At 55.8% G+C, this 25,027-nt stretch overlaps 2 protein-coding genes across 7 annotated transcripts in view; both read right to left on the bottom strand.

The window, feature by feature from the left end:
• PHF12 (PHD finger protein 12) overlaps positions 1–1,182 on the bottom strand; it is a 41,818-nt gene extending 40,636 nt beyond the window's left edge. For 2 of the 3 annotated variants that reach the window (XM_053892312.1, XM_053892313.1), the window contains exon 1: positions 1,026–1,182. In XM_053892312.1, the coding sequence (XP_053748287.1) occupies positions 1,026–1,163 (138 nt within the window). In that variant the 5' untranslated portion in view covers positions 1,164–1,182. Of the gene's footprint in view, positions 1–450 lie in introns of all 3 variants that reach the window. The other variant, XM_019423727.2, reaches the window with a different exon arrangement.
• A 3,027-nt stretch (positions 1,183–4,209) lies between these two features.
• Positions 4,210–25,027, bottom strand: part of SEZ6 (seizure related 6 homolog) — a 46,156-nt gene continuing 25,338 nt past the window's right edge. Inside the window, exons 4-17 of one of the 4 annotated variants that reach the window (XM_053892752.1) lie at positions 17,264–17,459; positions 12,854–13,039; positions 9,794–9,962; positions 9,485–9,651; positions 8,714–8,908; positions 8,325–8,463; positions 8,018–8,214; positions 7,231–7,425; positions 6,633–6,824; positions 6,329–6,526; positions 6,022–6,060; positions 5,654–5,771; positions 5,467–5,569; positions 4,211–5,303 (exon numbers count right to left, since the gene is read on the bottom strand). In XM_053892752.1, coding sequence (XP_053748727.1) covers positions 5,271–5,303; positions 5,467–5,569; positions 5,654–5,771; positions 6,022–6,060; positions 6,329–6,526; positions 6,633–6,824; positions 7,231–7,425; positions 8,018–8,214; positions 8,325–8,463; positions 8,714–8,908; positions 9,485–9,651; positions 9,794–9,962; positions 12,854–13,039; positions 17,264–17,459 — 2,127 coding nt within the window. In that variant the 3' untranslated portion in view covers positions 4,211–5,270. Of the gene's footprint in view, positions 5,304–5,466; positions 5,570–5,653; positions 5,772–6,021; positions 6,061–6,328; positions 6,527–6,632; positions 6,825–7,230; positions 7,426–8,017; positions 8,215–8,324; positions 8,464–8,713; positions 8,909–9,484; positions 9,652–9,793; positions 9,963–12,853; positions 13,040–17,263; positions 17,460–25,027 lie in introns of all 4 variants that reach the window. The other 3 variants (XM_053892753.1, XM_053892754.1, XM_053892755.1) reach the window with 3 other exon arrangements.

The following is a 25,027-nucleotide window of genomic DNA, read 5'->3' as shown; positions in this document are numbered from 1 at the left end:
CGAGAACAGCCTCTTCCAAATGGGGAGGATCAGGGTAGGGGGATGGGGAGAGGGTGCGCGGTTCCCTTCTCGCCACTTCCTTGTATGGACAGTGGGGGACTCCAAAGCCAGGCTCTGGAAAGGCCTGAAACCCGGTACCCGGACGTGCTGGGGGAAGCACAAAGGGGCCGACAAGAAGGGGGTGGGGAGGCCCGCCGGTGCAACGACATGGAGTGGGTTGGTGCCTCGGGAGAGCGAATCCAGGGCGGCGGGTAGGTGAAACTGCTGCAAACGTCCTCGGAGGCTAAGCTCAGCCCCTCGAATTGCAAAGAAGGGAGGGAGAATCTGGGTGAGGAAGAATCCCCCTCCCCCGGCCCTTTTGCGCTGTGAGCTCAGGACCGGCTTTGTGGGGCGGAGGGCGGAGGTTCCCTCCCGGCGCTGGGGGAAGGGGATGAGGAGGGCCACTCTTACCTCCATCAGCCCCCCCGACGTGTCCAAGTCGTACACGATCGTCTTGGTCTCCATTTTCTCCCACATTCATCCACCTCCCGGGCTGGGCGCTCTCTGCTCCGGCCCCCCCAACCCCGGGGGGAGGGGGGAAGCGGGGGGAGGGGGCGCTCCTGACCCCGGCCCCCCTTCTTTTTTCCCAACACGGGTCCCGACTTCCTCGCCCTGGCTCCCCCCCACCCCCCGGCCCCCAGTCCCCGGGACGGCAGCGTCCTCCCCACGGGCCGTGAGGGGGGAGCGGCCCCTCAACCCCGGCCCGGCGGCTGGCTGCACGGTGGGTCCCGGCTCCGGGGGTCAGGCCTCGGCGGGGCCTAGTCCCACAGGCTAAAGCCGGCGCTGGCGACCGCTGGTCCGGCCGGGAAGGCTGGCGGGCGCTGCCATCCCGGGGTTGGGGGGATAGGAGGGGGGGTGAGAGGTTAGGTGAGGTTGTGGTACGTGAGGTGACTGCGGGGAGGGTGATGGGGGGTGGTCCCCGGGCTCCGCCTCTCGCCGCCGCCGCCGTCTGCGTCCCGGCTGCCGCGCACTTGGCGCAAACTTACCGCGAGCGCCCGCAAAGCCACCCGCGCAGGCGCCCCGGGATCGCCGCTCGCCGCGCGCAACCGCAGTGACAGCCGGCGGCCGGGCTCCCGCGCAGCCGCAGTGAGGGGGTACCCCCCAGCGCGCAGCCGCGCTGGCATTCGTCTGGAGCGCCGAAGCCCCGCCTTTCTGCCTTGCGCCAGCGTACTGAGAAGAGGAGGGCGGGACCTGAGGTCTCGCGCAGGCGCCTGGGAGAGCCTCTAAGGGTCACAGCGCAGCCGCAGGAACATGGGGGCTCTTCATCCATTGGTGTTTGTGTGTAGAACCAAGAATACTCTGTTCCTGCGCAGGCGTGTTGAGAATGCTCCCCTCCCTCCCCACAACACAGCCGCCTTCCGCGCAAGCGTATTGTCACCTGCAGGCCCTAACAAGAATGCTTCTACTTTCGCCATTTTGGTAATGGGATATAGGCTACCATGTCCTTGGAGTCCTCAGGCATGAACAGGAAGGAGTAAGGTGTGGTGTTGGCTGGAGCTGGTAGGCTGTCGGTGACAGCTGTGCTCCTAGGGTTATTGTACTGGATGGTTTGGTTCCCAGCGTCAGGTGTGGCTGGACTAGGCGCCATATTGGTAAAGAGAAAAGAAAAGCCACCGCGACAGAAAACTATTCTTTTGGTGTGGGGTTGGATGGCTACTGTTCACACTTCCCTCTCGCTCCCGACACTAAATTTTAGCCTGAGAATCTCTGCCTTGCGTAGTGATGACACCATGGAGAGTTCCGCCTGCTCGTTACTATCCTTTCTTGATCACTGTCCCTGGGAACGACTCCAGAGGAGGCCAACAGCGAAGAGTTAGTAACGCTGACAACGCCCAGCTACCTGCCTATAGAAGACTTCAACTCCCAGTTTGCAATGCGCAAGAGGGCCAAAGGGCGAACGCGAGCGCATTGCAACCTGGGCGCAAGAATCGCGAGGGATCTGGTGGATTGTGGGAGCCGTAGTTCTGTGTGCATGCTGTGCACTGTATGGTGGGATGGCCTCGGGAAGAGTGATTTGCCTGCTGGGAGGGGATGCTTTTGAGAGCTGCAGTGTTGTGTATTGGGATTTGTAGTTTGAAGGCCTCACCTCGAATTCTGGGCTTCCCTCCCCACCCCCCACAGCACCTTTCCCTCCCACTGGTGTCGTCTTCAGAGATGGCCAGTTATCTCTTGCCTGACGGTAGGGGAAGAGGTGGAGAAGGGAATGGCATCACTGTGCCTGCCACTAGGCGTTTAGTTGGCATTGTTGCCAGGTAATTGTGTCCAACTCACCTCTGATATTAAGGGGGTACTTAACACTTGAAGAAGGATAAAACTAGAAAGGGATTAAAGACCATCTGTGTTAATCTCATTTCCAGATGCATAGAGAGGAGCAGTGATTTTCCTAGTTCGCATAGTGAATTTATGGCAGACTTATGTATGAATGAAACAGATTTGATTCTCAGGCCAGGACACTCTCCCCTACACCATGCTAATTGTCTGTATGGAGTTCTTGCTGCTGCTTCTTTTGGGATACTAAGGAGGTTGAGTTAGATAGTAGGGATGTCTGTGTGTGGTCTTAGGGTTCTGTTTTTCTGACTTTTCTGATGATCCTTTTGGTGCCTGGGAAGAATGATAAGGTCATAGGTCTTATCTTTCGTGTGTGTGTGTGTGTGTAGATGTCATGTAGACTGGCCGCTCTCTGCCCTCTCCCAGCCTCAGCAAACAAGAAATCTTAGTGGCTATGGCCCAGAGAGGTGGACTTCAGAGAGAGTAGCGCTGAGCTAGATGTATGAAAATGGCCAGACTTCATCTCTGCTGGGGCTTTGTTTCATGTCACAGGCCCTCAGAAGTTGGAACCACACGTGCCCTCTCCACTGATTCCTTCTTACTGCTCAGGACCCAGCTGTGCTGCTGTGTCAGCCTGAAGGCATTATGGGGCAGAGAAGTCCATTGGCATATGGCAAATGAATAAGGCTTTGCTCTGACCAACATCGTCATTTGCAGTGGAGAACAGGAACAGGTGGTGGGCTAGAGAGGAAAATAATACTTGGCTCTGTTGACAAGTGCCAGGGGAACTAATCATTCTACACACCTTCCTCTTAGACCTTGGAGGTGAGGTCAGCCCAGAGGTTGGAAGTTGGTGCCACCTTGGAGAGCTCCAGCCCTGGCTGTTCCAGGGGAATTGAGGAGAGCTAGCAAGCAGGTGGGATACAGATGTCTTCCGAAGTGACCTCTTGTGGCTAATATAGGCACTGCACTCTACACCGGCTGGAGTTTCTCCAGCCTTCGAGGAGGCCTGTGGTAGAGCTGGGAGGTGGGCAGCCATAAGTGATCAAGACCTCTCTGTTTGAAGACTGTGGAAGTAGAAGGTGCTGGTTGCTGCCATTATTTCCTTCGTGGATTTTATCTTCTGGCTTCTGAAGTGTCCATAACTCTGTTGCCTGCCTCTTTCTCTTACTCTGGGGAGCAGCCATGCAGAGGACACCTCTAAGCGTGGGTATGCATGCTGGGAGCCAGGGCTGGACTAACACTTTTATCTCAGGAGGTGCTGGGAGCCATAGGGAAGCCATAGGGAAGGGGTACCGGTGCTACAAGTGACCAAACATGGCAAACTTAAGCAGATTCTCTCCAGCCAACTTCTTTCTGGAGCCCATGGATAGGGCTTTTGCTAAAACAGGAGCCAAGTCCCTACCCTAAGTTGCATTGCCCCTCCTCTTGATAGTCTGGATGTTCCCTGAGGCCAGGACAGACTAGGGCCTCATGTTCAGGGGTTCAGTCTCTGAATCCGGTTCCAATTTTCTAAACATTGCTAGTTGGGAAAGAAGGGGAAGGAGAGAGGCATCAGGCTTCCTGGGCCTGGCCAACAATACAGTGGCACTGAGGAGCAGCTTGGGAGTATGCCAGACTGTAGTTCTGGACCTAGCAAAGAGGAAGAAAGGAAGCATTGGGGTAGATGAGCGGTTGGATTCCTGGGCTTCCAAACCCCTGTGGGCCACCTACTGGGGCCTCTTATTTCACCTGCCATCTGTTGCACTGACCTTGTTGGAACAGTAGCCCCTGGAGTACTGCATGTAATTTGTTTGATAAAATCTGGGAGTGATCAGTTGGTGGGTCCAGCATGCCTTCTGGTCTTGATGTCCACATCTCATTTATTTCCCAACTCCCTTCCCTCCAAGAAAGTACCATCTACCTGGCCATTGCTTTTTTTTTTTTTTTTCCAAAAAACACCATTTTAATAAGGAAACAACAGAAATAGAAGATTGTTCTCTGGAGCCCAGACCCCATATAATACATTACATGTTCAAAGTGGCCTGTAGCCAACTCCTGGGTCTTTCCCTGGGTCTCTGACCCCATGTTCCATGCCAAACTCCTGGGCCCTTGTACCTCTGCTCCTCTCCAGAATATGCCTGCCCACTCCCCTTATCCCAAAACACAGTGGCCAGGAGGGGAGACTGGCAAGTGGCTGGGGTTAGAGGAGGGACTAGTGGGAAAGAAGATGTTTGTAAAGCCAGACTGACATCAGGGGAAGATCTCCTTCTCCTCAGGGTGTAGGGCTGCCAGGGCAGCAGTGGGGTGGCCTGCTTTGGTGTGGAGCATGAGTGCCTAGGGAAGCCCAACCTGAGCTTCGGGTAGGGTCCCTAAGCCCCTTAGGATCCCTTAGAATTATTGCCTCCAGGAAGCAGAACTGTCCATTCCTGGGGCCTTAGAGAAGGACTAGAGATCTCCCCACCCGAGGGGCTGATGTCAGCATGCCAGGACTACCCAGAGGTCACTGTTGACAGCAGCTTTGGCCACTAGTGATGGCCCTGTGAGGAGCACCCTGGTGCAGTTTCCACCACCATCAAGTTAACCCCGCTGCAAGGTGCCACATGCCAAGCTGGATGGTGGTCACCTGGAGAGAGGTGCTCTTCCTCGGCTTGTGGATTCCAGGCTAGAGGTCCAGGGCATGAAGGAGAGTCAGGAGAATGCTGGTTCCTGATGCGTGTGCTCCAGCTGTGCTCTGCCCAGAGGCAGATGCCCCCTGACTTGAACCCAAGGAAGGGCCCTATGTGGGCAGTGGTACCAAGAAAATGGGCCCTGGAGGGCATTACAGGTAGGGAAGGGCACAGCTTCTTGAGGGATTGGTGGCGTCTCTTCCCAGATGGTATGTACAGGAGGTGTAGGGACAGCAGGAGGCTGGAAACTCTGCTGCTGGGCTGTGATGCTGGGCTGAGCTGGCTCCTCCAGGCTGCCCCAACTAGATGGAGACTTCATATTCTTTCGTCTCCTGCAAAGTAAAGAGACTGCTTGGAGTTGGAAACTTGTATAACGGTTGCCAGCCCATAATCCACCTTCCCCAGGAAAAGGGAAAGAGTGAGAGGGTTTGGAGGGACCCTCAGGGGTACCTGCCCAAGGGAGCATAGATGAGGTCCTGGATAGGGTGCAAAGAATGGCATAGGTACTTACTCCAATTTCGTAAGTTGGATTGTCAAATGCCGACTCCACAGTAATGCGGTCATAGGGGCGGGGTCGTGTTTGGGGCAGCCGCAGGGGACTTTTCCCCTGGAGCCTGTGGGACAGAAAATCCTGTGAGTCAGAAGTGCTGGGCAGGAGTGAGTCAGGTCTGTAGGGCAGGAAGGGAAACCGGACTCACCTAGAGAAGTAGAGGTACACACCTCCCACCAAGAGCGCCATCACTACCAATGGCAAGAAGATGGCAGCTGCAATGTGGGCGGCATCCAGGGTGCTGGAGGCAGCAGGTGTCTTGGCAACTGAAAACACAGAGGTCGGGATTGGGGCAGAAGTCCCTGTCACCCAGAGCCCATATCTGCCCTCACCTCTGCCCAGGAGAATCCAGCCACCAGCTCCCTCTAGCTAGCTAGGGGCAGGGAAAGAACTTTTGCTCTGCTGGTCCCAAACCTCTCTCTTTCTCCTCCCTCCCTGCTTGGGCAACCCATGGCCTGGGAGCTGTGAGAGCCAGGGCAGGGAGACTATTTCCCAGGCCCTCAGCAGGGGGCTCACCATCCAGGCTGCGGCCGCTGTAGAACCCATCCAGAGAGGCTGGAACAAGAGGGGGGCGCCAAGGGCAGAGGTGAGACCAATGGGCCAAACCACTAAGGCAGGGAAGAGGCTGATCATGGGAAGGATTTGTCCAAGGAGAGCCCACCCCAGCATTTGTCTTGGTGTCACCAGGTCAGAAGGATCTGGCAGAGGCTGGGGAGACCAAGGGTAACATGAAGGGGGTGGGACCAGGGGAGTTCTGGTTCTCAGCATTTGGCCTCTTTGCCAGAGCAGCCCTGTGGAACAGGCAGGAGTTCTGAACACTCACCAGCGCTACAGATGGGTGGAGGGTCACTCCAATGTGAAGGATGCCCGGGCACACACTTGATGCTGGCCTGACCCTTCAGCACGTAGCCAGGGGCACAAGAGAAGTGGACAGTAGCCCCTGCTGGGTGTAGCCGCTTCTCAGGACTGTGGGCACCGTTCTCAGGGGCGCTAAGGCCATGGCATGGCTTGAGCTGTTCCACTGCAAAGCAGGCAGAGCCCAGTGAGGATGCCAGGCCCCTGGCCTCCAGAGGTGGCTTCTTTTATCTCCTACCGGAGGCTTCCCCTCCTACCCGTTTGACACTTACGGAGGCATTTAGGGGCCCGGTCGCTCCACTTGGGGCTGCTGGCTTGCCGGTCGTGGCAGGTGAGGACGGCACTACCCGTCAGCACAAAGCCCTGGTCGCAGATGTACTGCACGGTGGCCCCCACAGGAAATTTGGGGCTAGATATGAGGCGTCGGCTGTGCTCCACGTCCCCGGGGTCGTGGCAAGAAGTCACTATGGGTAGGGGGTGGTGGGGGAGAGCAGCCCAGGTAGAACTCCACAAAAGCCAGCCCACCCTATCTTTATTCCAGGTCGGCCAGTATCTTCATGACACGTGGCCCTGCCGCCTGTTCGTCTGTCCCTACCATTTCACTGGTGTATCCCTTATTTTTCCTCTTCCCGTCCACTAGAATCAACAGACACTAGCAGTCTCCCAGGAAGGAAATATTTGAAGTATTTGGTAGATAACCCTTTGAAAAGGTATTCATTCCCCCATTTCACAGGTGAGGAAACCGAGGCTATGAGAGGTGGAGGAAGCTCAAGGGTACCAGCCGATACCAGCCGAAGTCTGGTTCAGAATGGAGGAGAGGGGCTTGTAGCTTCCATTGAGGAAGGGAACGCAGGGAACAGGTGCACTCACCTCTCTGGCAGGAGGGCAGGTCCTCACTCCAGGTTAGGTCCCACTGGCACATGAGGACACTGGATCCTACCACCTGGTAGCCGGGGTAGCACTGGTAAGTGACCACTGTGCCGTGTACCAGCTCAGGCTGAGACGGGCTCTTCCAGCCATTGGGGATCTCAGGCAGCTCCGGACAGGTGTCATTGCGGGGCACCTCTGGGGGCACAGGGGCAGCAAGGTGCGGGCCCTTAGCGGGCACTAAATTGTCTGTGCCCGCCTTCCTCACCGTGCGGCCACTCCAGCTCCTGCCAGTTTGTCCTGGGCCTAGCCTGGCCCGGGCAGCCTCAGCAATGCATTCCTTCCTGCCCAGGGGCCCCTCCTTGCCTGCCCCTGACATCATTCTGTCTCTTCGGTTCCTGGGTTATCATGTAGGCAGGCTTTGGCTCTGCTTTCTAAAGGACATCTGCCAGTTCCTCAGTCCTGAGAGAGGGGCCGGGTAGGGTGGGAAATTGTCACTGCTGTTAAAGCTTGTCAGAAAGGCAGAAACCAACACTTTTCCTCAGTTTCCTTTTTTTGGTATGAAGGTCTTCCTGCTGCCTACCCAAATCTCTCTTGCTGCAACAGAAGGCCCCCTTTCACTGTGCGCTCGGGGAAGACTGAGAATAAGACTGGCTTCCTTCAGGTGACACCTGGGAAAGTTTCCAGCTTTCCCTTGTCAGATAAGAGCTCTCAGGCTCATTGCACTGGCCTCTCTGGCTTGCCACGATCTCTTCCCCCAGGCAGCAGGGCAGGGCAGGGGCAAGCTCACCAAAGAAGTGGATGACAAAGCCCTGCTGGTAGCCCAGCACCGAGGCCCCAGGGTCTGACTGGAACTGTATGGTGACGTCGGCCATGGAGGTAAAGAGCTTGAAGTGGCCACGGGGCCCTGAGTACTGGCCCAGGACCCGGGCTGTCAGGTCGTCCCCATCATAGAAGGTAAGCACGTCACCAGGGCCTATGCGCAACCTGTGGAGGAGGACCGTCAGGGAGGATGGGCCCGGGACCCCGGGCTGGGCTGGGCAAGAAATGGCCCCAGGGCTTAGGAGCTGGCTTGGCCTAGCCCAGTGAGCACTCACACTCGGACATCCAGCATGATGCGCTTGTCCTCTTCCACGTGCACGCCCCAAATGCAGTCCTGCCCACGGCTGTAAGGCTCCGGCCAGTTGGGGGAGAGCACCACACCAGCTGAGTCTGTGATCTCCCCACTGCACACAGCTGGAAGGCAGGGGAGGCCCCGGAGGTGCGTCCCCTCGGTGTCCCGCCTCCCACCCCCAGCGCTGTGTCCTGGGGCTGCCTCCTGCCCGCGGGAATACCTACCGCTGGGAGCCCCCACCTCCTCCTCCTCGAGGGGAAGCTTGAATCACACATGTCACAGGGGCCCTATGACCCCAGGTTCTGCAGCTGGCTCTCCCGTCCCCACCCTGCTCCCTTTTCCCGGCAGACCCATCCACAGGTACCTACTGACCTCGGCAGGCTGGCTCTGTCTCATTCCACTGGGGGTCATGGGGGTCGATGCACTCAATGATGATGGAGCCCTGCTCCAGGGTGTAGCCAGGGTCACAGCTGAACTCCACAGTGGTGCCCACGGGGTAGGAGGGGGCGCTGCTGCTGAAGTTGCCGTATTTGACAAAGGGCTCATAGCAGTGGCCCTGCTGGAAGGCTACAAACCAGGCCCAGCCCAGCTCAGTCGCAACCGGGGCAGACATGGGGCAGATGTTCTTCTGCCTCCCGCCCCAAGGCCTTTATGTTCTTGACCACAAATGCGTGTCCTGGGCTTGCAGCAGGGGCGGGATGCCCAGAGCACCCTACCCTGTCATGTTCGGGAGCCCGTCTTGATCGCCGTTGCATTCCCAGCACCTAGTTTTGTGCTTCATATACACAGGGCACTCAATAAATGTTTCTTTTTTGGATTAATTAACGAAGGCATGCATACATGAGTGGTTCTAGAATGTCTCTAGTTTTCCGTCTCTAAGGGTTGGGGCCTTTTTTGCTCCTCAGACTCGAGAGGATTCATTCTCTTGGACTGTGGAGGGCCCGGGTCCAGGCAAGGGTCTCCCACAAAAATGGGGTAGGGATCCCAAACTGGAGGGGAGGGATGGGGGGTGGGGCTGAGTGCTAGCTGAGCAAGGGCTAAGTTGGAAGGAGGGATGGTGGAATGGAGGTGGTGGGGGGAGGGTGTGAGAGAAGAGGCCCTGGGTTCAAGCCCTCCACCCCTGCGAGGCCCCAGCAGGCTCACCCTCATAGCGCAGGGCCATGCCTGCGGCTGCCCCGCTGCTGTCAGTACTGAGCTCCACGAAGAAGTGTCGGCCGGAGCTGAGCAGGCCTTCGATGGGCAGGTACTCCACCTCATAGGAATCATACACTGGAGGGGCCTCCACATTGTCCCCATTACGGATGATGAGCCTGGGCCAGGAGAGGAGCGGCTGCACGGCTGGTCCCGTTGTCCCGGGTGGGGGTGTGGCCCACGCTTGGGTCCCCGTCCTGCCAGCGGGGCATTAGCAGGCCGCACACTCCTGTCCCACACCGGGCCAGGACCTCCCCTCACCTGTCGTCATCCTCCGCCAGGGAAACCTTCTCAAAGTGTAAGTGCAGCCGCTGGCCTTCGGGAGCCTCGAGCAGCCAGTGGCAGGTGAGATTGTTGCTGTAGTTGCCCGGGAAGCCCGGGGAGACGATGCGGCCAGTGGTGGCGTTGCGGGTCACTCCACCGCAGGCAGCTGCGAGACACGGCCAGGGCTGTGGGCTGGATCCCGGATCCCAGACCCACTGGATTCTGGATGGCCTGCCAAGCGTGCCTGCCCACCCCAGCTCTTGCGTCCTCTGCATGGGGCAGCAGGGGTATTTGCTTTCATGGTCCTGAAGGTCAGTCCTTGGCCCCTGTGACCCTGCAGCCCCAGGCAGCCCGGACTCCCTACCTCCTAACCTTTCACACCTCTGGGACATTTTCCTCCTAACCTTTCACACCTCTGGGATGATTCATGTGCAATCCCTTTGACTGTGGTAGATCTGCCATGGCCTAGCCAAGGGGTCCTGGGTGAGTCATTTCCTCTCTCTGCTGACTCCTCTCGGAGGCCTTCCCCAACTCCCCCCAGGCAGACTTTATTAAAGCCCCTTACCCAGGGCTCCAGCCTTCTTGGTATATCTGCTGCTTCTACCTCATGCCACTTTTTCTAAAACCAGTTATTGTTTGGATATGTCCCTTAACTAGGACCCCCTGGGGCAAGGGCCACGTCTTTTCAGGGCAGGCACAGAGTTGGTATTCAGTGTTTGTTGAATAAAATGAGTGAATGAATATAAAAAAGAGGGCAGGACTAGAATCTGGGCTGACAGACATCTGGTGGACATGCAATCTGCCTCCTAATGTTGTGCCCTCAGCAGACATTGCTAGCCAGGACCTGGCCTCACATACTTTCTGAAATAGCATCACTACCCCCGTTGTTCCTGGGCTGACTCCTCTGGCCTGGGACTGTCCTCTTTCCAAGGGGAGGCTGAGTAGCTCTCCCGGCCCCATCACTGAGGACTTCTGGGTTACTTGGCCACGAGCTCCTGGCAGTTGAGTGGGGCCAGAGAAGGGGTTTCAAAGGCAAGCGGAGTGAGGCTGGTTCCAGGCAGCACTTTCCTCTCTTAGACACACAGCTCTGGCCCCTGCCTGCTCTCAGAGACCAGGCTGCCGTGGCGAAGACACAGCGCCTTTGTCTCCAGATGTTCAAGAGAGCAGAATCTTTTTTAATAAAGCTCCTGGGTGGGGGTGGGGGGGGGCATCTGGGTGGCTCAGCTGGTTAAACGACCAGCGCTTGATTTTGGCTCCGGTCGTGATCTCCCAGTTTGTGGGTTTGAGCCCCTCATCGGGCACACGGAGCCTGCTTGGGATTCTCTGCCACCCCTTTCTCTTTGCCCCTCCCCTCCTCTCTCTCTCTCTCAAAATAAATAAATAAAACCTTAAAAAAAAAAAAGCTGGAGAGAGGGCTGCGTTGATTTTCTGCTTCTCTGCAGAGAGGGCAGACGCACCTTTCTGTTTGGTCTCAGAACAGAACTGCCCTGCAAATCTGATCGTGCCCCACCCTTCACTTAAATTTGTCTGTGGCTCCCTGTGACCCCCAGGTAATGCAAGCCCAAGGTGGCATTCAAACCTTTACCAGCCCAGCTCTTTCTTGACTCGGCTTCAGCCCCATCCCATATATCCCCTTCTTTAGGCACGCCTCAGCACTTCCTCACTCCACCATGCTGCTTTCTGCCTCCACACCTTTGCATGTGCTGTCTCAAGAATCCAACCCACTTCCCTGGGCTCACATTCTTGTAGTCCCTCCATGCTTTCTCCCTGGGAAGCTTTCTTTTCCTCCTTCCTCATTTTGGAGCAGCGCTCCCTCCCTTGGATCCTTCCCATGCCCTGAATTCACCCCGTCACAGCACTGTTTGCGCAGAACCTGCTGTGTGCCAGTTTTCCCACTTGCCAGAGAGCTCCTTGAGGGCAGAGACCACATCTGGCTTATTCGCCTCTGCTTGTGCCTAGCACCCAGGAAGAGCTTATAAAATGAGAGAAGGCTCAAGAGCCCAAGCGATTAAAAAAAGAGCAAGAAGAACATGAGAAAAGAAAAGAAAAGGGGCGTCTGGGTGGCTCAGTCGGTTGAGCGTCCGACTTCAGCTCAGGTCATGGTCTTGCAGTTTGTGAGTTCGATCCCCATATGTGACTCTGTGCTGACAGCTCGGAGCCTGGAGCCTGCTTCAGATTCTTGTCTCTCACTCTCTCTGCCCCTCCCCTGCTCATGCTCCATCTCTCTCTTTCTCAAAAATAAATAAATTAAAAAAAAAATAAAAAAAGGAAAAGACGACCAAGCTGACTTTCACACTGCAGACTGAACACTCCATCTTCCTCCTGCCAACAAGCCCCTCTCCAATGACAGCAACCTCAGACTTCCTGATCATCCAGGACTGGAAGCTGGGAGGAAGTCTCCTTCTGCTGGCCCCTCTTCCCTCATCTGTGTCTCTGGAACCTCTTCCCTGCTCTCCATTACCAAAGTCACTAATTTCAGACCCTCTTGCCTGGCCGGCCTCCTGGCCTCCAGACACCATCTGGCTGGCTCTCCTGAGGAATAGTTCTGAGCTCCTCCCTGGCTATTTTCTGAGTCCCTAAACACTCCCTCAACTTGTTGCCTCTGTTGTCAAAGCCTGCGCTGTTCCCTCCATTGAAATGTTAAACCTTCAATGTCACTCGCCCCAGGAAGCCTCCTAAATACCCAACTAGGAATGATTGCTTCCTCCCTGCCCAGGTCTGTTTGCTGTTCTTCACTGGTGCTTTTTACTTCCTGCTCTGGAAATTGGTGATCCGTGCGCTTCCTTCTTCTCCCACTTCCTGGAATTGTGGGCTCTTTGAGGGCACGGTACCTGTTTAATTTAGCTCTGTACTGGTGGTGCCTCTATGTCAGAAGTGGTCAAGGAGGGTGGTTGGATAAATGCTACTGAGGTGTGTGGCCAATGTCTGGCTTTCTTATGGAGACCAAATGAAGGTTCCAGGCAGGAGCAGAGAGCGGGGATGATCTCCAATGCCCACCCCCCCCCCGCCCCGCAACTTACTTCCCTGTTGAGCACTGGGTTTCCTGGAGCCACTTACCAATGCAGACAGGCTCTTGGGCATCCCAGAAGGGCTGGGTGGCATTGAGACAAGTGAGGATTCTGGCACCCTTCAGCTGGTAGCCAGTGGCACAGCGGAAGCGGGCGCTGCCTCCCGGGTGGAGGCTGGTGACAGTTACAGCTCCATAAGCAGGACGCCGGGGAAAGTGGCAGTTCAGGAGATAGGCTGCAGAGAGAAAATGAGTGACTGTGTGTGTGTGTGTGTGTGTGTGAGTTGTGGGGCTGAGTCATAGCCAGGGCAAAAGGGGCCTGCCACAGCCTGCCTGGAGGCATCACTCGGGGCCAGAGGAAGCACCAGGAATTCCAGAAAAGACTCTGATCCCCTCAGAAGGTGCCAGTGAAATGTCCAGCAGCCTAGGCTGGTTAGGGGAACAAGCACAGAGCTGGAAGTTAGAAGGCTTGGGTTCTGGTCCAAGCTTTCTGACACTTTTGGCAGATTAGCCTTTCTGTGTCCCACCTCATTTGTTAAATGAGATTCAAAATGCCAGCTACCTATGGGGTTATTAAGAGAATAAAGGGGATAGTATTTTATTCAGTTTGGTATCCCTGGAATGTAGCTGATAGCACATCTTTATGAAACAGTTATTGAAAGGGGCGCCTGAGTGGCTCAGTCGGTTGGGCGTCCAACTTTTGCTCAGGTCATGATCTCACTGTTTGTGAGTTCGAGCCTTGCATCAGGCTCTGGGCTGACTGACTTGGAGCCTGGAGCCTGCTTCTCTCTCTCTCTCTCTCTCTCTGCCCCTCCCCTGCTAGCACTCTGTTTCTCTCTCTCTTAAAAATAAACATTAAAAAAATTAAAAAAAAGAAGTGTTTATTGAATGACTTATAGATATGAAAGCACTGGAAATAATAAGTCTATCCTGATGTACTGATATTATTTTTCCTATAGGGGACGAATAGGAATTACAGCCAGAACGATTGAAGTCAGACAGTAAAAAGCTTTTCCAGTATTCATTGGCAAGGGCTGTGGACTTCTTTTAAAAACAGGATGGGGCGAGGGTGGGGAGGCAGGGAACGCCTTCTTGGAAGTTGGGGGAAGGACAAGTTGCCTTGGGAAACTTGGGAACTTTTGGAATTGTCATACCAAGTGTGACCGGACGGTGGCAGCAAATCCTATAAAACAACCTGGCAAGTCCTAACCTGGAGCCAAGCTGGGGTGATAGCTAAAAATGGAGGTCAGCGCTTGGGTCGGAGAGGTGGGAAAGAAGGCCAGATGGGTCAAGGAGACAGGCTGAATGAAGCCTTGGGCTACAGGCTTCATTCTTGGGGGTCGTGAGAGGGATGGGGATTGTCTAGACTGAGGATCTTGGGTGGAGGGGCCCACCCTTACTGGTGGCACTAGGTGGATGGGAAGAGAGGTCAAGGCAGGAACTCTGCTGGCCTCTGTGTGATTTGTGTGAATAGAAAAAGGGGGGTTGCCTCTGGGCAGAACAGAATCCAGAAATGAGTTTTGTGATTTTCACCTCTCCTGGTTGTAGTTACCGGGCTTGTGAAAAGAGAGAGGTTGATTCACTTTCTTCCATGTCTCATGGCCAACGAGTGGTTACTTGTGATTGGCAAGGCAGGACAGGGCGGCACTTAGGGGGTGGTTCTGGGGTCAGACTGCCTGGGTTTGAATATAGGCTCCCCTACTTGCTGTGCCAGCTTGGGCAAGTTGCCTAACTTCTCCATGCCTCAGTTTCCTTGTTTACCCACCCATTTAGAGTATTGCATCCAGTGTTATGTGAGAGGTTAACTGAGAGGACCTGTGTGCAATGCCTGGCACAGAACAAAAACCAAATGTACCAGCCTGCTGTTATTGTTTATGATCTTGATTGATACAAGCACCTCACATCTGCAGGCACCTTCCAGTTTCTAAAATGCGTTCATGTTCTTCTTGCTTGATGTCTACAACACGTTTGGGAGGCAGGAAGGCAAGCTATGGGTTAGTAACTCATTTTCAGGTAGGGAACACTAAGGTTCAGAGAGACTGAGGGACTTGCCCTCATCATGCAGCCAGTGAGTGGTAGGGTGGGCACATGAAGCTCCTCCCTCTAGAGCCTTCCGTGTCCCCTCTCCCACCTGCTTCCCCAGGTGAAGTAGAAACCTGGGCTCAGGAGTCAGAGAAACCTGTGAGCAACAGACAAGCCTGCCCTGGGTGGTTGGTTACTGTGGTGGCCGCTTACAATGATCTGGGGACAGACCTGGGGAGGGATGGGGAAAAGAGGGTGGGGCACCCTACCCAGAGTGCAGAAGAGAGGGGTGACACCCAGGGAGGTCTAGGCCACGAGTCAGATGTACTTAAATCTTTCCTGGGAGTTCCTATCACAACTCTGGGAAGGGAGGTCCCCCATTTCACAGATTAGGAAATTGGGCTGGGATGAGGTGAGAGCAGGAGGCGGGGGGCAGATGAGGAAGCCCCCAGACTCCAGAGAGGCCACTTCCCGGGAGGAGCTTCCTCCTGTTGCCATGACTACCGTTCCCAGGGAGCCTGGATGACTGCAATCTGTTGAGCTATTTTCTCCCTGGCGTCTGTTTCTGGGGCCAAGTCCAGTGCCAGGAATGCTCAGGAGGGAGGAGGGGCATGCCTGGCAGGGCCCTCTGCTTCCTCACCCTGCCTGAGGCTGTGGGAGGGGAGGTGGAACTTGGATTCTGCAGATGAAGCCCCTGTGGGGGCCCATGCTTGTGATCTCCAACATTATCTTGGACAGCTCCGGCAGTGATGTGGGTACTAGTCCCCTCGCCCCCTCTTCTGGCACCCTCTTTCTCCAGCCCAGGGAGACACGCGTGTGAGCACATGCTCCTCCTGTTCCCATCTCTGGGATCAGGGCTAATTACAGCCTATAATTAGGGGAATTACACTCATTAAGGAAAGAGCTGATCATTGACAAAAACTGGGCCGAGGAGGGAGGGCTTCTGGGAGCCGAGCAGGAGGCAGGGCTGGGCCAGCTTTCCTAGCCCCTCCTTGGGGTCTGCACCCCTTGCCAGGCCTCCAGCTCCCTGCCTTCCAGCCACCTTTGTCTGGCCCAACAGAGAGAAGGTCCAGGGTTTTGTGCGAAGGAATTTGCGGCAAGAGAGAAGGTTACCGTGGCGTGAAATTATGCCCACTGCTAGGGAGGATTGATGAGCCATTAGGGAGGCTGGCCCTTGCCTCAGTTGGCCCCTTGCCTCTGCCAAGACCCTGGGCAGCCCATGCCCACCGCCAGGCTCCATGCTGCCACACCAGACTGCTCTCCCAGTTTGGGTGGAGAGGCTAGAGAGGGGCAAGTGCTTCTTAGGTGGTTCCAGCATCTGTGTCTCCAGCGCCTGTCCTCCTCCCTGGGCTGTGGACCCTGCGGAGCTGCAGAAGGGGGCCCCTATTGATAATGCAGGGCAATGCCATAATTGTTCACACCAATTATTTCCCCATTAGCACTCCCAGTCTGAACCGGTTACCCTGTTACAGCAGTACAAGGGGTCAAGAAGACTTTGCCTGGGGAAAGGGGGCCAGGAGAGATGCTGATGGAAGAGGGGCAGAGGCAAGCCCCTTTTCCTCCCTTTCCCATCCTGCCAGCTCTTTAATATTTGTTTCGGTTCCTTCATGGAGCATACTAAGTTCATGGAACATCCTAAGTGCTAGGCACTTCACATGAACCCTTTTGTATAATCCTCATCATGACTTTATGGAGTAGGTATATTGGTCACATTGTACAGCGGAGGAAAAGAAGGTCACAGTGGTCAAATGACCTGTCCAAGGTCAACCAATGGGAAGGAGATTTAGACACAGATCTTCCCATCTCCTGAGTCTGTGATTTTCCCATTATATCTTGCCACTCCCTTATTTCCAGAGGTGTTCTGAGCTGACTGGGGTCTGAGACAGGTCTAGGGTGAATGAGGCAGTTCAGGAAGCCCAGGTTGGTAGCAAAGGACCTCCCGTTGGTCATTATCAAGTCCCTTTGACCTTGACCCCCTTGAATTTGGGGGAGATGGCTTTTATTGTTATTGCTTAAGTGTCTGCCTCCCCTAGAGATTCTGAATTCCTTGAGGGCAAGGACTTGGAGAGTTCATCTTGATATTGTCAGTGTCCAGCACAGGCCTGGCAAAGAGCAGATGCCTAGGAAAAGTTTACTGAATGAACGAACGAATGAATGAATAGATGGCAAGGGGCCCCCCTGAGGCTACCTGGTTCTGTGTCGGGCCCCTTCACCACCAGTTCTTTTACAGGGTAGTAGGTGGAGGAAGGAAGGTTCTGGAGGTGTCTGATGTGTCTCTGTACAACTAAACAATCACCTTTAGTTGTACAGAGCTTCACTGGGCATCTGTGCCTGTCCCCCGTCTCCCCTCCACCCCCTATACACACTATAGTAGCGCCAGAGATCCCGAGGAGGGCACCCACTCTGGGCTGGTTCCTCCCTCCGCTGCCCAGGCCTACCTTGGTAGTGGAAATGGAAGGTGCCAGGCCCAGCAGGTGGTGGGAGGCTCTGGAACCTCAGTGCTGCTTGGTGGGTGGGGCTACGGATGACCTGGCCCCTCAGCAAGAAAGACTGGTTGGCCAGGGGCAGTGGGTCGGGCCCCCCCAGGCCCTCCACAGTCACCACCTCCCCCTCTCGGAGGCTGATGTTCTGGACCTGTGGTGGGATAGACACAGCAAAGCAGAGCAGTCAGGCTTCTTCCTGCTGACTGAGCCCTGCTGCCCACAGGCTCCCAGAGGCCCCAGGCACGGCCAATCCTCAGGGCCGCTTGGCTCCTTGAGCCCTCAGGCCCCGAACTAGGCTCTCGAGTGCAGGAGAAGCTCATTTCACTTCCCGGTAACCCCGTGAGCCGGGATCTGAAGTTCATACCCAAGGTCACATAAATATTATTAGCAGAATTGGAATTTGTAAGCATGTCTTTCTGTCTCCAAAGCTTTTCTTTTTCTTTTCCTTTCCTTTCTTTTTTTTTTATATAATTTTTTTAATGTTTATTTATTTGTGTGTGAGAGAGACAGAGTGTGAGCGGCGGAGGGGCAGAGAGAGAGGGAGACACAGAATCCGAAGCAGGCTCCAGGCTCTGAGCCGTCAGCACAGAGCCCGACGCGGGGCTCGAACTCACGAACCGTGAGATCATGACCTGAGCCGAAGTCAGATGCTTAACTGACTGAGCCACCCAGGCACCCCTCTTTTCTTTTTTTTAATTTGAGAGAGAGAGAACATGTGTGAATGGGGGAGAGGGGCAGAGAGAGAGAGAGAGAGAGAGAGAGACAAAGAGAGAGAATCCCAAGCAAGTTCCATGCTCAGTGCAGAGTCTGATGCGGGGCTCCATCCCACGATCCTGGGATCATGACCTGAGTCGAAATCAAGAGTCAGAAGCTTAACAGACTGTGCCACCCAGGCGCCCCATCTCCAAAGGTTTTCAATGACACCAGGACACCTGCTGCTTCCTATCCCTTCACTTCTCTGGGCTCAGTTTTCTCTTCTGTAAAGTGGGGTGGAGTAGGTATGTTGAACTAGATAGGTGTCCAAGGGCCCGGCCAGCCATGTGAGGTCTTAAGCATCAGATCCATGTGCCCAGCTTCCCCTGGACACCCCCTGCTGGACCCCACATCCAGCCTGCCCCACACTGAGCCACCCCACACCCAGCCAGCAGCTTCCCTCACCGTCCATGTGCATGCCCAAGTTAGAAACTGGCATCTGGCCTCCTCCCTTATACTCTGCATCCGATCAGTCATTCAATCCTGTCTGTTGGACCCCAATTTTCTTATTACTCTTCATCCCCCTGCCACTTCCCAGCTCCTCACAACTATTACTCACTGGGATCACTGCGGCCGCCTCTCTGCCTGCAGGGCTTCACCCACTCCTCCCTCTGCATCAATACTTCCTGAACTGCAGCCAGCTAACAGCTCCAACCTGTGGCCCGTCGTAGCGCTTCCTTGCTGAAATCCTCTGGTGGCGCTCCGTGGAGCCCGCAAAACCCCCACTATCTAGTCCTGATGCCTTGCCGTGGCCCTCGGGGCCCTGCCCAACTTGGCCCCTGCGGTCTGTGCAGCCAGGCCTTACGCTGTGAGCCTGCACTTCTCAGTCATCAGTGTCTCTTCTCTGGGCCTCTCTCTCTTTTTTAAAAATGTTTATTTATTTTGTTAGAGGGGGTCAGGGAGGGGCGGAGAGAGGGGAGAGAAGGGATCCCGAGCAGGCTCTGTGCTATCCGTGGAGCCCGACGCGGGGCTCGAACTCACGAATTGCGAGGTCGAGAGTCGGACGCCCAACTGACTGAGTCGCCCAGGTGCTCCTCTGGGCCTCTTTTTCCAGTCTTCCCTCTGATTGTCCCAGGCCTCTCTGCCACCACCCCAATCCTCAGGCCCTCAATCCCTGGATCATCCTTCTGGGCTCCATGCCTTCATTCAGTCAAACAAGGATTGGACAGCAATAGACTGCCCAGAGGGGAAGTGGCAGTGTGGCCTGGTACAAGGAGCCCAGAGATCTGTTCCTTCCCATATGTCCCAGTTGGCCCTTTCTCTCTATCCCTTAGCTCTGATCACCTCCGGCACATTTTTTCTCACCTGGAGAATGGCCTTGCCCCCTCCCATCCCCAGCTCATCTCTGGGTCCTGGCTGGCTCAGATCAGATTATGTCTCTCTCCTACCCTGTTCGCGACCTCAGACTGCCCAGAGGACAAGGTCCAAACCTCCCAGCTCACAGTTGGCCCCAGTGGCTTTGCCAGCCTCGCTTACCGGCACTGCGAGCAGAGGCTACACCTCCCCCCCGCCCCTCTGGACATTTGTATACGCAGGACCCTGCGCAGGGAATGCCCTCTCTTCTTGCCCTGCTGCTGAAGCTGGTCATTCTTTCAGATCTCAGGACCACCACCCTCTGCCTCCCAAGCCAGGCCAGTCCATTCCTTTGCCTCAGGGCCTCCCCACCTCTCTGTACCTCTCCATTAGAGCCCAGGGTGGCGTTCGGGGTCACAATGCCCTCTTCAAAGGCCAGTTGCAATAAATCTGTGTGGAGAGAGTGACTGTGTGGACAAGGGGAGGTACATTCCTCGCCAGATCCCTGTGAGCTGAGAAGCACAGAGGATGATGGATGCCAAGCCCAGCCGGATCCAAGGAGACAGTCACGCTCTGGGCCCCTCAGACTGTGGGTGCCAAGGACAGATGTGCCCCGGGGACTCCTCTGTCTGGGAGAAAAGACCTAGTGGGTCTTTGGGGCCAAAAAGAAGGCTCAAGGCGGGGTGCTGGGCCGGCAGTGTTGCCTCTCCGCGGGGCGCTCTCTTACAGGGCACGTTCGTTCGGGTGGAGGCTGCCTGACCATCTGCCGGGGACATTCCTCAGGGAATTGCTGCTGCAGGCAGAGGCTGGATGAGGTCCCTTCAAACTTGGAGATTCTGTGATTCTAGAGTTGGGCAAACAAGACTCACACACGTGGAATCTGTAATTATCGAGAGACGCCAGGCAGCATATAATTCCGATTTAAGTGGCGCTGAATGCATGCAGCAGGAATCCTCTAGGGGGGAACGGAGGGATTGCAGGCTCAGGGAGAGCGTGGAGCAGGCGGGTCTGAGAGGTCCTGGGGAGGAGGAGGAAGGGAGGACATCGCTGCAGGGAAATGAACGTAGCCTTTTTCCTAGTTCCCGTAAACGTCCCTTGACCTACAGCTTCCAGCTCCTGACCCCGCTGTTTTGCCACCAGCGGAGGCAGCCCCACGATAACAATGACCGTTTATGGAGCACCTACAATGTGTCCAGCCTCGTTCTGTTTATAGATAGGATTTCATTCTCACCACACTTCCATAAGGTAGGTGGTCAGATCCCCCGTAAGTAAACGTAGGCTCAGAGAGGCTAAGGAACTCAGCAAAAGGTCACAAAAAGCGTTAAGTAGCAGAATCTTGCTTTGCTGGAGGCAAAGGCAATTCCTTCCCTCCCCACCTCATGGTGGTGTTACCTGCAGAAAGCCATCCAGACATCCAGGTGTCCATACATCTGTATTCCCAGACCCCAGGCCCACCGGGTTTAGTGTGGGGTGGGTCTTGGTCAGATCTGGCTTTTTCCAAGATGTTGAGATTTATGTTCTCAATAGCCATCCTTCGACCCCACCCCCGAAGCCCGGGGTAAAACTGGGAAAACTGGGAACTGAGGGCCCTGGCCCCCTCTGATCAAGAGAAGGCATAGCCCGCTCCAGCCAGCCTGGCTTTCAGCCCAGCTTGGCAGTGAGGGTTGCCATGAGATCACAGAAGGGAGTGGGCCTGGGTTGCCCAGGGCTCACATCCAGAGGGCACCCTGTTCTCCGCGAGAGGCTGTCTGTGCAGCCCTGGTCCCTTGGGTTCCCAGCACCCACTTGCAGGCCTGCTGCAGTGGCTGCAATGTAATTTGTCACTTGTTTGAAGGCCAGGCCTGACAGGGGCCAGACAGGGCTGAGTGTTGGACAAGGAGGGTGATGAAGTCTTGATGCAATTTGCAGGCATCTGAAGAGCTTGGGAGACAGATTGAAATGTCAGCTCTGCTCACAAGGGCTGTCTTCCCACACCCCTAGCCGGTGACAAGAGTGGGAGCTGGGGGCCAAGCAGGGGGGAAATAGAGCTGAGGGAGGCGAGGACAGTTCCCCCAGGACCCTGTCTAGCACTGCCCGGCTTCCAGCAGACCATGGGGTCAGTTCAAGGAGGAAATACAGCCTCTTTGAGGAGGCTGACTCTCTCCTGAATGGGAGGTAGGGAGGATTTAGGTTGTGCTCTGCCAACCCCAGACCATCAGCCTTGACTGGCCTGTCTGTCCCCATGGAAGCCGCCAGTCGGGTCTCCAGAACATGCCCTGATGGTATGATTCATAGATGGGATGGTGCCACCATCCCCCAAGTAAAACCCTGCACAGGCGGGTGGGCTCAAGGATGATTCTGGTGTGTGAGCCCCACCCCTGGCACCTGAGCCCTCAGCCCCCAGAAGTTGGCCACAGGCCCTGCTCCACTAAACCCTCCTGGTCACCAACACCCATGCATATACTCTGACATAGACCCAAGTTGATGCACACAACCTCCTCGAACACTTGGCCTGGCACACGGGTGCCCTCACACCCACGTGCTCCCCCACACCCTCGTGCTCCCCACGCCCACGTGCTCCCCACACCCACGTGCTCCCCCACACCCTCATGCTCCCCACACCCACGTGCTCCCCTACACCCATGTGCTCCCCCACACTCATGTGCTCCCCCACACTCTCGTGCTCCACCCATCCCTGTGCCTCTCCACTCCAAACAATATTATGATAATCACAATTTTTCCCATGAGACCCTTTACCATTTTCAAAGCTTTTGCACATCCATTATCCTCTCAGATCTCACAAAATCTCAACAAGGGAGGCAGAGCAGATTGCGTTTACCTCCACTCTATAGATAAGGGAATCTTGTAATCAGAGATGTTGAGACTTCCTCTTTGGGTCACCCAGTAAATCCAAAGCAAAGCCAGGACTCCAGGCCAGGACCTCCGATTCCTGGTCCAGTGCTTTGTCTTCATGCACAGCGCCCCAGGCCCTGCTCCCAAACTGGAGGAATTCGAGGTGGGTGTCTTGCAGGAGCAGGCAGGGCTGAGTTGAGAAAAGGGATTGGGTAGAGCCCCCCACCAACAGTCCCCAGCTGAACTCCCTTTTTAGATTCACCACACCTGCCCAATCGCCTGGGCCGGGGGAAGAACAGGTGCTCTTAAGTCCTGGAATCAAACCCTGGCTCCATCACTGACCACTTGAAAGGGCCTTGGGCAGGTCACGTGACCTTTGTGAACCCCAGTTTCGTGTGTGAAATGGGATGGCTGTACCAACCTGATAGGGCTGTAAGGATTAAGTTAGATCCTACCTGTAAGGGGCTTAGCACAGAACAAGCACAGCTTAGTCCTCTTCCCCTTTCCTGGGGAGATCTGGGCCCTACCCTGGTAAGACCATGGCTCTTGCCATGGTGACAGCTGTCACCAAAAGACCCTTAGCCTCAGGTCTGCCAGGCTCTGCCTAGGAGGCACTGGACCTGGGAGCCGCCCTCTCTCTGGCTCAGGCTCTACAGCTGTGAGGAAGCAGGAAGCAGGTCAAGTGCTTGAGGGGCTACTGTCCAGTCTGGCTTATGAGGGAAATTCCTGAACCCAAAAAAGGAGACCTGCTCAGAAGGACTGGCTGGGAGGGCCCTTCTGTATCATTTGGTGCATCTCCTTTTACAGAGAGGGAAACCAGTCCAGAAAAGGCCAGGGGCTCTGCTCAGGTACCAAGAGATGGGCTGCAGAGGCGGGACTGGAGCCCCAGTCCCACATGACAGCCTCTGTGCTCTTGTCAGAACTGATGCCTGTTCACAAGCTCTTATGAGCTTGAGTCTGCCTTGGGGATGGGGAGAATGGCCTAAACCCGTGGGGCTAGACCTGCCTGTGCCCCTGAAACTCCCCTCAGATTAGCCTTCCAGGAGCCAGAAAAGAGGAGGTTGCCCAGAAACCTCCTGGGCCGAAGGTTGACTGGCTACCCTACTGGTGTCCACATCAGGCCTGGTCCCAGTGTTCCGGCTATCATACTGGCAGCTGACCTGGCACGGGAGAGCTGTGTTCCAGTGCAGCCACCTGGGGCACGAGGGTAGGGACTATGAGCAGCTGTGCCCAGGCTCCAGATGGTACAGAGAACAGCCAAACCAAGATGGAGGCTGGCAGTGGGAAGGCTCTTGGAATGCCAAGTGCAATGAGAGGCACACGCCAGGCCCAGAAAGGCCTGGAGCCCTCGGGGGAGACCGGCTGCCCGGAGAAGGGATGGGACCCCCATGGGCCATCCTGAAGGGGCTTCTCTGGGTCTCACCAGAAAGAGCCTAGCCCAGTGCCTGACCCCAGCTGACACAGGACAACCTCCTCTGATTACGGAGGGCCTGGCCTGTCTCCTTCCTGTGGGCGGCTCAGACGTCCAGCCTCACCCATAGCTGCAGGACCCCGAAGGGAGGGAGGCAGGGTGATGAGGGGCTGTGGTCCAAGACATGAAGAGCTGGGGCGTTAGGGATTCTGGAACCCGTGAGGCTGTTCCTCATGCAAAGGGTCTTGTCTGGGGCCCCGGACTTTAGCCAGGGTTGTGGTCACATGGCAGGGGCTCAGCATGGTGTCAGGGATGTGACTTGTGGGTCCTTAACATGCTCTTCTCCTCTCACGGTTTCTCTCATCCCTCCTGCCTGGATTCCATCCCTTCTACCTACCCTGAGCCATCCCTGTGAATTCATGGAGGGGCAGGCAGGGACTTACCCACAATGGAGAGAAGCCACAAGCCTTTCCCCAGTCTCAAGGAGCCACAGGCACCCTCTAGGCCTTCCGGCTGCCTCACCCATTTCATCCCCTACTGCCCTGGGCAGAAGAGCCCTGATTTCAGGCCTAGCGCCTGGCAGGAGTGCAACCCAGAAGCCCCTAAGTTCACCTTCTGTTCCTGTGCAATAAAGTCACCTGTCCCAAACTGCCTGGCAACCTTCAAACGGCCAGTCTGCCATACCCGCTGCTTCTCAGCCCAGGCTTGTCTGCTGACCTCTCATCTGTCAGGCCCCAGAGCAGGTCTCATTGCCTCCAGAAATCCTTCTCCGGCCCTCCAGGCCGATGAAGCGTGCCCCATCCTGGCATTCCCACAGTCCCCTGCGCTTCCCACTCCATCCCGACGGCACCGAGCTTTCTGTTTAGGACTTCTGTCTCCCCCAGGAACTGTGTCTAACACCAGCACAGGGTCTGGCACACGGTAATTGCTCAGTTTACATTTGGAGAACGGATTCATTCACCAAACCACATTAGTTACTGATTAACTGAGTGACTTGGGCAATTCCCTGTCCTTGCTAGCCTCAGTGTTTCCCACTCTCCATGGGTACTGGTCTGCAGTATCCGTAATTCTTCAGGTTCCAAAGCCACCTGCGTGGTGTGGCAAGGAGGACCAGACAGGGGTAGAGGTTGCCAGAACTGGCCCTGGAAGGAGACGGACCTTAACTCTCGCTTCAGCCCTGGCTGATTCTGCCCCTTCCTTCCTGGCCCTTCCTGCCGTGGCCTCAGACTCTAAGTCAGACCACCGGGGCCAACAGGGTCCCCAAGGACTCTGCCCCATGGTGGTGAGGTAGAGGTGGTGAGGCAGCCAGTACCTGCCTGCCACATTTCCACACAGCGATCCAGGGCTGTGGCAGGGCTTCATCTCAAGGTTGCCTGGTAACAGCTTTTGCATTCTGATAAAAAAAAAAATGTGGCAGCACCAGACAACAG

Source organism: Panthera pardus, unplaced genomic scaffold (assembly GCF_024362965.1).
Source record: "Panthera pardus isolate Hobbes unplaced genomic scaffold, ASM2436296v1 HiC_scaffold_3, whole genome shotgun sequence".
Taxonomy (NCBI): domain Eukaryota; kingdom Metazoa; phylum Chordata; class Mammalia; order Carnivora; family Felidae; genus Panthera; species Panthera pardus.
The sequence above is the reverse complement of the archived record's forward strand: the minus strand, read 5'-3'. Positions and strand labels throughout refer to the sequence as shown.